Consider the following 12,717-nt stretch of genomic DNA (forward strand, 5'->3'; position numbering starts at 1 on the left):
AACCTCAGGATAACTTTTTTAAGATTCATTACAATATTTAATATTATAACTGGTGCCATGTTGGAGCCTACAGAATCCAAAGGGTTGAGAGATCCACTGTTAACATTTTTAGAGAAAAATTTGAAAAACTTAGCTTGACAGCTCGGTGGTTATGTTCATTCTATGATTAGTATATAATTATTATAAATATAATTTAGCCTAATTTACTCTCAAAATATTTAACATTATATCTAGTGCAATATTGGACCCTACAAAGTTTAAAGGGTTAAGAGATCCTTTGTTAACATTTCTAGAGAAAAATTTGAAAGACAGACTAAATTATATTTATAATAATTATAATTGAATTATAACTAATCATAGAATAAGCATAACTACCGTGCTGTCAAGCTAAGTTTGACGATTTCATGACAAGAATGATTAAAACTTCAAAACCTGTTACGTCTTTACGGTTACTTCAGCTTCAATATGCACAGTTACATCCAACCTGTAAGATATACCTTTCAACCCACGACAAAGCACTTCAAAGAATCTCCCTTCAGTCTACTTTTCGAAAATGTTCGAAATAAACTCGAGTAATGTGAACCACTGCTAAAGAATTATATACCACGCACAATTTCAAATCGAGATAGAAGGATCGTGTTCGAAATTAATAAAACCTCGTAATGAAAGGAAAGCTAGCCCTTTTTCGAGAAGAGAATGAATGGTCTTGTTGCCAGAAAATTCATTTTCTCTTCGCCGTGGTGGAGTTTTTTGTGAAAAAAAGATGGAAACTGTGTCAGGACGAAATAATGAAACTACCCGCAGGCCAACAAAAAGCTGTCGAATATAATTCGTGATGTGTAATTCATTAAAGCTTCATTTAGCGCCTTAAGGGTATCATGAAAGGAGAACACGTTAAAGCTAACATTGTTGGGTTAGTGGCAAAGTACGCGAGAGAAACTGATCCGTTTCACGATAATGTTATCACTAGCGGTAGTCTGAATAGATGCCAAAAAACTTTTCTTATCAATTGGATTTCTCTGATCTATTTAACGATAAATAAACCAGAGCTTCAATGTGTTCGGGATACATTAGAAGGACTTCTAATTAATCCAATTAATTAAAGGGTTGAAGGAAGAGAGAAAACATGTCAAATATAGCTATAATTTACATAAATTTTCTATTTTCCTGACATAAAATTCCTTAACAAGATTATATATATATCTCAAAAGCCTTTATGAACTTATAAAATGATAACTGATAACGTAACGTAAGTGAAATAGCAATTCATTAAGAATTCTTTCTAACTTCCAGTTACTTAAGAAACACTTTTCAACTTTTCTAATGACGATTACAAAATTAACTATAGGAAATGTTCAATACTGAATTGAGGAAAACTGGTTGAACTGAGGAAACAATTTTAAGTTCAACTTTCAAATGGTAGCTTTTGAGACCATCGGTAGAAATAGGTGACTATTTCTTATAATAATTGCTAAAAAAAAAAAGTGGAAGCAATTTGTATTCGATCGATCATAGAAGTTCGATGGATGAGAATTCTCGCTCAATTTCTCTCCTCTTATTCGTACCCAGTGGTTTCCGAATAAGTCACACTAATTGCTTGGTAGTTTTAGTGTTAATGGCAGCCATAGATTAGCCAAGGGAACAGTGGCATCCAATTGCAATGAGAACTAGTCAACGACTAATTCGTCGTTAGGTGACAGTGGAGCGGTAATTAGCAAACTTCATTTAATTAACGCATACTTTCTTAATATATTGTGTACCTGCTAATTCATAGAAAACTTAATACACCCAGCAATTTTCAGTGGGATCAACTTATATCACTATGTACAGAAAAACTCAAATATGATATTGCTATGTATTATATTTTAAATTGATAATCAACACGATTCAAATTTAATATTTCTTTTAAGTGTTGCGGTAATTAGCAAAGTTACACAGTTAAGTGTCTTTACATAGAATCAATGTTAGTAACTATTAATAGTATAGACGCTTCTTTGTATTTTACAAATTTTCTGACGCCTTAATTGCATGAAAATTTGCAACCTGTGAATTCATTATAAAATTCCTTTGAAGTTTTAATACAAATTAACACGCTGCGTACCAGGTACTTTTCAGAATTGCGTGAATGGCATTTTTCAGTGAGATCAACTTATATCACTATATACAGAAAAACTCAAACATCATATTGCTATGTATCATATTTTAACCCTTATCGGACGTCAGGTTCTCACACCTGAGTTGTCGCTACATCGTCGAATGTAGATAAATGATTTCCTATGTGACACGAATGACAAATGTCTACTAAAGTAAAAAGCATAATGTCACGTGGGAGGTGACATAAGTCCGATAAGGATGAAATAGATAACCAGCTGAAAACAAATTTAATATTTCTTTTAACACTGAAACTACCGAGCAATTAAATGGACTATGTGACATTCTTCTATAAGAACTCCAAGGGCGCATCTATAGAGGCTTTAATTGATTTACAATTCAGTTTGCGTATTGCTAAATGAAATTCTTGAATAATTTCTCAGAGAAAAATCTGTTATCTTCTTAACACGTTGAATGCCGCACAATTTCATAGAGCAAAATACACAAAATGAAAAAATATAATATTAAATCATTTGATTTAATATTAATCTAATATAAATCTAATATAAATCATTTGATTGATGAAATAATCGTCGTTTAATTGAGTGAACTATAGTAATACACAATCTCTTTCATTTTTGCATACCAGCTAATTTCCAGAAAACCGAATCCTGTGGCTGGTAATTTTCATGTATCATACTTTAAATAGATAATCATCTCAAAACAAATTTAATATTTCTCGTAAATCCCGCAATAATTATCAAAGTTCCACAACTAAGTATCTCCCTATAAAAACCAGATTTCTCATTGCCAGTATACAATATGTTAAAATTCACTAGCTTCGTTATATACAAATATCCACGACACCAGTTTATTGCAGACTGAACGCTGAAGATCCATTTCTTGAATCTATTTGTAATATTTGTGGTTTGTGCTACATCACGACGCTATCTCTAACCAACGTTTCAACTCCTGACCAAGGGTCATGCACTTTTCGCCCTGCGCGTACCGGATCGTCCTCGCGTCTGATCAAAGGCCGAGCAAATCTACTTACAGTATTGTCTCTCGCCCGTGGATTCGGGACACGCAAAACGGGATAGCCACGGCGAATTCCCAAATCTAATTTCGCAAATTTCACGGAGAGTATAATAACATGTGATCGTAATCCGGGGAACTTAAGACAGTGATAACAATGAAGGAACGTTCCGGTACTCCACCTCGCGAAACGCTAACGCGAAAACCGCCGGGGAACCGGAGCAACTGATTCAAACGCGGTTAACGAATGATAACAGTTGTTGAGATTCCGTGTTATTTCGATTGCCACTTCTATGTAAGTTTTAATTACTTCGTCAAGATTCTGGTACTTGGCAACTTCATTGGAAAAGCTGAATACAGTGGGATATGGTTTTTAACAATAAAAGTAGCAGAACAAGTGACCCATTCCTGAGTTGTTATTTTTGGGATTATTAGAGAGATAACGGATGGTTTTTCTGAGAAATTAGGGAAATTGATTTAGTAGTATGGAAACTGAATCGTAAATGAATTGAAGTCTCGTTAGATGCAATATTAGAATTTCTATAGAGAAATTTCTAGCTAGAAGCTACTGTTATTTCAAAATTATAACAAAACATTAGTTTCAATAGATGTTATCTTGAAATTTTTATAGAGAAATTTCAAAAAGTCAAGTCAACTGATCGGTAATTTTAGCGTTAAAAAAATAACTTTCGTTGTGAAGTCGTTGCACTGTCATTTTAAAATTGTAACAAAATATTTAAGTTTCAATAGATGTGGTCTTGAAGTTTCTATAGAGAAATTTCAAAAATTGAATTCAACCGATCAGTTTTCAGTGTTAATAAGTACTGTACACAGCAATGCGGTAGATATTTTGTATACCTGTTCATATATACCCATTCCTGATTTCTTCTTTTTTCAATTATAAAACAAATAGCAGACGTTTCTCTGAAAAATTGCAGAAATTGATTTAGAAATACACAAACTGAATCATGAATCAATTAAAGTCTCAAAAGATGCACTCTCTAGACAAATTTCAAAAATTCAATTGAACTGCTCGATAATTTTAGTGTCAATAAGTACTGTAAACAACAATACAGTGAATATTTTGTATATTTCTTATACTACACGTAAAGTCAGCACTCTTGCACTAGCAAAATTTCCATAAATCTGTAAAAATGCGTACTAATTACTAGAATAAAAGAAAATCTGACGAGATTTCACTTATAGTGTATCGTTTCGATAGATTTTTGATCTAGTATTACATAGTTCAAGTTTGTATTATGTATATCCCATTCGATATAAAAGGAGAAAGTTCGGCAGAGAGCCATGGATCGCAGACAAACCGTTCCTGAGGGAAGTGTTAATAAAGTTTGACAAGGATTCGGCTGTGTGAGGTTATACGTGTAAACAAAGAGCCGCTACGGTCCTGGCATTCCTTAAGATACAGCAGAGCGACCGAGATAAGGTATAATGGTGTACGTGTCCCTGGACAGACGGCCTTCAACCCTTTCATGCCTGACAGGACAATCCACCCCAAGTTGACCTTTGCAAAAACTGCTGGGTTATTCGATCCCAAATGCAACTATCCTCTCAGTCTTTTTTTCTCCGTCGAGATTAACCCTTTGCACTCCAAAGGTGCCTCTCAGTCAATCGATTGGTGCATCAAAATTGTAAAATTTTAAGTCTTAAGTAATCTGTCGATACATGAAATGTGGAAATAAAATACCATTGTTCCCCTTATTTCGTGGATAGATTCCTCATTAACCCTTTGGCCTATGATATATTTCTCAACTCTGGTCGATACGGCTGCTTTGTCATTAATAATTTATTGGAAAAAGAGAAAAATTCTAAGGATATGTTATGCCTATATTTCCTTTCAAGTATAATAGTTGATTAAAGAGGAATAATATTTACTTTGAATTCGAATGAACTGAGTAATACATATATTTGTTGAATCATGTTGAAAATCTTCACCGCGAGTCTAACTCGTTGTTGTAGGACAAAGGGTTAAGTTAGTTTTAAAAAATGTCATCTATATCTCATAAAAATAAATTGAATATTTCTAGTGACAAATTTTTGGAATGCAAAGGGTTAACACTTTACGGGACGCGGGATCTCGTGAAAAAACTTTATTGTTCGCCGGCGTTTTTCCTAGGATTAAATAATCTCGTAATGCAAGTAAACTTTGTGACTTTGCTAACTACATCATTTAAAAGAATATTAAATTCTATCAGAACTGATTACTCGTTTAATACTTATGAAATAATAATAGGATATTTGAATATTTGTATTTTAAGTTAATTCAAGTCTCAACAGATCCACCCTTGGAATTTCCATACAGGAATTTCAAAAACTCAGTTCAACTGCTCGGTGGTTTTAATGTTAAGCTGTGTTGTCACCCATGAATCGATTTTCGAAAGCTAATGGATTTCTAAACTTTATTTTGGAAATACTGTTATCTACTCTGTTGAATTTTTGTTCATATATCTTTTGGATAATTAATTAAGCAAACGTGAGAATTACAGAATGTAAGTGCTGATTACCTTGAAGTTTTCAAAACGTATTATTTGATGATATTTTCTGAAACAGAGAATGATCTTGAATGCACAGACGTTAAATGTAGTGGCAGCCTTTTCACTTACCATTTAGATGTTTACACTCCAATTGCACTGCTGCCCCTGTCCACAGGACACTGCCATCTTCATTCACGTCGAGTAAAAGGCTAGTCTTCTCCTGCTCGCACCCACTCATTTCGTGTCCAGCTCCATTATTTTCACACTTTCGCACCCCACTGAGCAGCTCTTTTTGAACATTCTCACCTTTCATCACGTGGAACACTGTAAAACGAAGGAATGCGGAATATAAACGACTAATCGTATAAAGAATTTTACAATGAATGTTTTTTTACAAATTCTAACCACTTCAGTGATATAATTTAATAATAAGATACTTCAATTCTAAGATATTCTAAATATTCATGTTCTCGTTTGTTTATACAGGCAAAATATTATTTTAATATTCAGTTACGCATGAAATATTAACATTGGAGTATGTATTTTTAATTTAAATACAATGTTATATTCAATGAACAACGGGATGTGAGGTTTTTCTATAAAATATTTCATGAAATCGAATTTTGTATTTTACAACGTTAAAATTTCATAAAATTCAGAACGCACCGTTCTAAAGTATTCAGGGATGTATTAATTAAACGCGCGATGAACGAAAGAACCGGAATACAATAAAATTCTCACATTTACGTATCTCGTTCGACTTCAACGTTGGTTTTTAATTCATTAAAAAGTATTGGAGTTTCCGACAACAGGCAGAATCTAATAATAAAAGCTTCGTCAAAGTTAATCATGAAATTGTATACCGTTCCGCGCGCGATTCACATTAAAACGAAAAGCATAATGAATTTTGCGTCGGCATTGCACATACGTGATGGATCAAAGAGAATAATTTACCGAAATTGTTGCACGATGCGCGACGGTCGGGAACGGAAATGTTCCTAATGTCCCTCGTTAACCCTTTGCCCTACAATACCGTGTCAAACTCGTGACGAACGTTTCAAATCAAATTTAACAAATACAATTGTCGCTTAAATCCTTTCGAGTACGAATTAACATTGACAGCTTCATTGGTAAAATACTCATACAACTACTCATGCAATCAAAGCAGTTTTCTTAACGAAACAGGAATTGAAAAGTCGAGATTTTTTGAAGACATTGTTCCTTAAACGTTCTTGCATCTTACAGATTTAACGTTTGGTTCGTTTCATATGTCACTGGGAAAATTAACTGTTAATTAGAAACAGTTGTTAAACGCAGTTGTGAAAATCACGGTGCTAGGAGTCGAAACCAGTGCTGGGCGAAAGTTGTTTTAGTATGACGAATAACTTGAATAACGAGTAAATTGGATAATGCGTAAGTTGAGTAACGAATAACTTGAATAACGAGTTACTTGAGTACTGAATAACTTGAATCACGAGTAACTTGAGTAATGGATAACTTAACGAGTTACTTGAGTAATGAGTAAATTGAATAACGAGTAGCTTGAGTAACGAATAACTTGAATAATGAATAACATTAACGACTAATTTGAATAACGAGTAACTAGAATAATGAGTGACGTGAGTAAAGAATAACTCGAATAACGATTAACATAAATAACGACTAATTTGAATAAGGAGTAACTTGAATAACGAGTGATTTGAGTAACGAATAACATAAATAACGACTAATTTGAATAACAAGCAACTGGAATAACGAGTGGCTTGAGTAACGAATAACTTGAATAATAAATAACATTAACGACTAATTTGAATAACGAGTAACTAGAATAATGAGTGACGTGAGTAAAGAATAACTCGAATAACGATTAACATAAATAACGACTAATTTGAATAAGGAGTAACTTGAATAACGAGTGATTTGAGTAATGAATAACATAAATAACGACTAATTTGAATAACAAGCAACTGGAATAACGAGTGGCTTGAGTAACGAATAACTTGAATAATGAATAACATTAACGACTAATTTGAATAACGAGCAACTAGAATAATGAGTGACGTGAGTAAAGAATAACTCGAATAACGATTAACATAAATAACGACTAATTTGAATAACGAGCAACTCGAATAATAAGTAACTTCAACAATGAGTAATTTCAGTAACGACTGACTCGAGCAACGAATAACTAGAATACCTCGAATAACAAACAACTATTCAGTAATCAATACCCAAAACAAGTTCTATTCGAACAGCCTCCAACATTGGTTAAAACTCACACAGAATTTTTCCATCCGACCCTCTCTATTGAACCGAGGCCAGACTTCCCTACCATTTTCTCGAACCATCGACCGCATAACGCCGTAATGAATCGGTGCACCGAATGATTAATCGGGACTAATCGCATTTCCGGCGCATTTCCATCCCGACGAGTGACTCGCCGTTGGTTGAAACGATACGATCGAAATTTCAGTGTATCGGCCGAGTCGTTTGTATGACCGAGGGTCGGAGCTGGATTACGAGACGGGGACAGATAAAGGGAAACGGACAGAGAGAGAGAGAAACAAACACACAGGATTATCGTAATATTGATGATCCGTGGCTCGGATCCATGCGGTTGATTGTAAATTCTCCTCGCGGGTCGTACGGACTGCCTTGATCCCGAAGGAACGAAAATCCGGCACGTTATTCGACGATAAATTACTTTCCCGGAGATATCGAAAATCTTTCCCTCGTTTCTCGCAGGGGGATTTACTTTTCGAAAAAATTATTTCATTAGCAGATGTTCTTCGGTGATTTACCGCTTCAGGATTAACGCAGCATTAATTTTAACGTCGAAATCCGAGGCATTTCCATCGATATTCGAATGATATTGCTGTTTACATGGAAACTGATAGAGTATGTTTATATTTATTTAACCCCCTGGATACTGTTGGCGCCTATAGGCGTTCGTAATATATTGTTAACAATAATTGCAGCAAAGCTCGCTTAGATCTGACGTAAGTGAATTTTAATTCAACAATTACATCATCCATTAGTCATGCATTATATAAATGTGACTATTTTCGATTGGTTTAATTTAGTTCAATTCAGAGTTTTCATAGTTTTAATACACTTTCTTCGAAATATACGTTGACGCAAAATTCTGTCGTAGCCAGAGGGTTAAACATTTTCGCTGCGATACATATCAAGCACACATTTGGAACCCGAACCGTATCGCAACTCGAAAGAATGGATAAGCACATCGCGGTATTTGCTTAACAAATGTATTCAACGATGCAACTTTTATCTCTTTAATCTCCTCCGTTCTTTAACCATCGCTCGCCTGTTCGCTTATTTGCGGAATAAAGTGTATTCCCTTCTCTGCCTCGCTCCGAACGCGAGGCTCCCTTGACATCTGAAAGTGTTCTCGAAAACGTTCTATGAAAAAATACAGGAGATACTCCGTTTCACCTCGTTCCACTCCGTTTCAATGTAACTCGTAGTCGATATCGTAAAATCAAATGGTACATTCCACAGATGCTCTCTATAACATTCTCCGTAAATTGTGAATCTCGATTCGCTGCACATAGACTAGTACGTGGACTGATAAATACACAATTACTGACACTAAAACTGTCGGACAGGTTAGAATGATGTGATTTCTTCTTTTACAAGCATCGAGAAGAGTGTTTCTCAGAGAAGTTACTATGTAACTTAATTTGCTAATGTACGAATTAAAATATATGTAGTATCGTAGTTTTAAGACAGTGGGACAGCAAGGATGATGAGTGTGTGGTGGTGAGAGTATGGCGTGTTTGAGAATTTGTTGGAAGTTTCAGTGAGAAGAATGCTTGTGGGGGAGAGAATGATTTTTAAGTGCGGATGGCGAGAAATTTTGGAGAGAGTCGCGTTGACCTGAGAAGAAAAAAGACCTGTACACTGCGAGCCATATCATTTCTATTTATTTGTATTTTATTCAATTAAGTATTCCTATGTTTTTTTAAATAAAACATATTTAATTTCCATTAATAGCACATATAAGGAAATACAAATTTTAGTAAATACACGTTACTAATATCTGCAGAAGAATGAAAGGAAATCGATTGTTAAATCTAGTATTGAAACTCATAATCGAGACAGGTTTCTTAATAAAGCAGGAAGTAAAAAGTCAAGATTCTTCATAACATTGTTCTATTATTCTCCGTGTTTCGTATACTCGAAATTCGGTTCGTTCGATACGACGCGAAGGAAATGAATATTTAAGGTTGTGTACAAAATGGCGTCCTTCGAATTCGGGTAACGTGGCAATCAGCGTTAGTAAAATAAGCTCGTGTACCAGCATCGAATCCCACAGTAAATACCATGAATTCAAACGGTGAGACCCGAACATGCAATTCTTAATATTGCATAAATTATTCTTAATACTAAATGTACCGGTGTTTTATATACATCTGTTCCTATTGTAATCGATCCAGGAACAATACTATAAAATAGTAAAGGTTAACAAATTGAACGAACAATTTTTCTTAGTGAATATAGAAATAAAAGGAAAGACGAAGACTAATAAACTAGTCGATTTGACAATATAAAAACTAATATAAAGTTAAATGAACAAAAGAAAACAGAATTCTTAATCAAATTTGAAATTTGAAAAGTCGTTTGACCGATTGTAGGTTCAATGATACCACTAGAACTACCAGATGGGTAAAAATGACCCATTCTCGATGTCTTCGTTTAGAATTATTGAAGAGGCACAGATACTTGTTTGAGAAATTATTGCAGAAACTGATTTAATAATGCCTAAATTAATATATAAGTCAATTAATAACTACGCACTGGTGGCTCTCACGAAGAAATTTTCAAAAATCAGTTCGAGTACTCAATCCTCAATTGAACTCATTCACTTAATTCGGTTAGAAGCTGTGTTTTATAAAAGCAAGAGCCATACTTGATGAATTGCAAATAATCCCACTTCAAGATTTACTAAACAACAAAAGAAAAGACAAACAGAATAAAAGGCTATTGCTAAGGCGTTGCTAAGTGAAAAATGGGAGATCTCCGGATTCGGTTGGCTAAGTGTTAAATCTCGCAGGTGTTTCTTCGTTTCGAATTTTCAAGTGGCAGACGAAAACAGAAGCGTCGCGAGTGCAGCGAATTAGCTCGTATCCTCGAAGCGTGAAGTTCTCGACGCCTCGCGCATCACGGGCAACTGGCAAAACAAGCCGAAACTGAACTCGGATCCGACGAATGCGAGAGATGGCCAGGAACAACGCCTCCGTTCACAATTTCCGTTGATCGTAAAAGCACGGATCTATATATCCCCAGCCGCTTAATTGCTCTCAAAATGTCCTCGTTGCGGGGATCTCCCCCAGAAATCTAGTTCAATGGTTTTTGGCTCGGCCGCGGAGAATAAAACTTCCGGACGAGATTCCCTCGCTGATCGTAAGAGAACGCGGCAGAGGCCAAAAGGGCGTGGCTAACGCTAATGCGGGTGATTTTTCAAAAAATCCTTTCGGTCGTGGTCCTTCGTGTGTACACGTCGCGCGCGTGTGGCGAGGGGAAAGGACAATCGAATCGATTGTGATATCTTGTGGATTATATTTGTAGGGTTGAATAATAGTGAGGTAACTGGAATTCTTCGGCTTTCGAGGGAAACTCTTGTGAAATGTTTTTAGATTGATTGGATAGTAATGTTGCAGTTATTGTGAGTTCTTGTGGATAATGTTTTTGAGTTTGAATAATAGTGAGGTAACTGTACTATTTTGGCTTTCGAGGGAAATTTTTGTGAAGTTTTTAGATTGATTGGATAGTAATGTTGCAGTTATTATGAATTCTTGTGGATAATGTTTGTAGGTTTGAATAATAGTAGGGTAACTGTACTATTTTGGCTTTCGAGGGAAATTTTTGTGAAGTTTTTAGATTGATTGAATAGTAATTTTGCAGTTATTACGAACTCATGTGGATAATGTTTGTGGGTTTTAATAATAGTAACGTAACTCCTATTTTTGAGTTTTCGAGGAAAGGGAGTTTTTTCTGAAGTATTGTTAGATTAATTAGATACTAATGTTACAGTTATTATGTGGATAATATTTGTGAGTGTGATTAATAGTAACTCCTGTTCTTGATTTTTTGGGGAAAAGGAGTTCTCGTAAAATGTCCTCAGATTGATTACATACTATTACAATTATTGATATTAATAATACTAATAGTACTAGTATTCATTTAATTTAATTCATCAACGCTCAGTTAATTCAAGAATGAAAACTTTCTTTTTAAGATCTTAGCAATAGTGTTTAGACCACTATTATTCTCTACTCATGTTACGAGTAGACCCATAGATTTTTATACATTCATGTGGAATTTGAAGTTGTCAAATTGCGCGAAATACAAACAATATAAAATAATATATCACATATCCTAATTTCAGTGTTCTTTTATAATACTCATTTAACAGATTAAACGATTTTCTATCGTAACTCTATTCTCCTAATTATATTCTCAAACTATTGAACATGCATGAAGATCCGCTGTTTAATTACTAAAAATATTTCATTTACCTATAATTATTCAAAGTTTTAATCTTCTCGTAAACTGGTTAATGGAAACGTAAATTTTCGGGAACATATGTGCGAAGGATTTAACGTGTACCGCCGGTCAATGCAAGGGCAGCATCAATGGACTGTTTTAGAATGCAGTGTCTCGTATATCGATCGTGAAACTGCATCGAATTAATTAATGTATGTAATTAGGGCGAGTGTAATCAATTCGTGCTAGGTAAAAAGCGCCATCATTACAGAAAACCATTTAACAAGAGCTATCGCGGGAACAGCTGGTATTTACAGGATTTACAGCGTACGGGTAATTAAAAAGACATTTTGCGAACATAGTTACACGCAACGAGATCCAAAGAATTGTTCGAATCAACAAATTATTTGGGAAACAGTGACGAGAACTGGGTTCCCGGGGAAACTTTGTAATTTTAACACTAGAACTACTGAGCACTTAATACGATTAATATGTAATTTCTATAAAAGTTGTAACAATTATTCAAGTGATTCAAGTATTCAGGTGAAACTATTTATTTTGAAAATCATTTCGAATATTCGAGGCTTTTAAG

General features: G+C 34.6%; 2 protein-coding genes across 6 annotated transcripts in view; one reads left to right on the forward strand and one right to left on the reverse strand.

Annotated features, from left to right (window-relative positions):
* LOC116432920 (uncharacterized) overlaps positions 1-12,717 on the reverse strand; it is a 100,110-nt gene that overhangs the window by 64,881 nt on the left and 22,512 nt on the right. For 3 of the 5 annotated variants that reach the window (XM_076365485.1, XM_076365482.1, XM_076365484.1), the window contains exons 2-3: positions 5,748-5,942; positions 5,649-5,685 (exon numbers count right to left, since the gene is read on the reverse strand). In XM_076365485.1, the coding sequence (XP_076221600.1) occupies positions 5,669-5,685; positions 5,748-5,931 (201 nt within the window). In that variant the 5' untranslated portion in view covers positions 5,932-5,942 and the 3' untranslated portion in view covers positions 5,649-5,668. Of the gene's footprint in view, positions 1-2,769; positions 4,649-5,648; positions 5,703-5,747; positions 5,943-12,717 lie in introns of those variants that run through there. The other 2 variants (XM_076365483.1, XM_076365486.1) reach the window with 2 other exon arrangements.
* Positions 1-12,717, forward strand: part of LOC116432910 (uncharacterized) — a 40,502-nt gene that overhangs the window by 5,368 nt on the left and 22,417 nt on the right. The gene's annotated exons all lie outside the window — the stretch shown is intronic.

The sequence above is a fragment of the Nomia melanderi genome, chromosome 3, assembly GCF_051020985.1.
Source record: "Nomia melanderi isolate GNS246 chromosome 3, iyNomMela1, whole genome shotgun sequence".
In the NCBI taxonomy this organism is placed as follows: Eukaryota; Metazoa; Arthropoda; class Insecta; order Hymenoptera; family Halictidae; genus Nomia; species Nomia melanderi.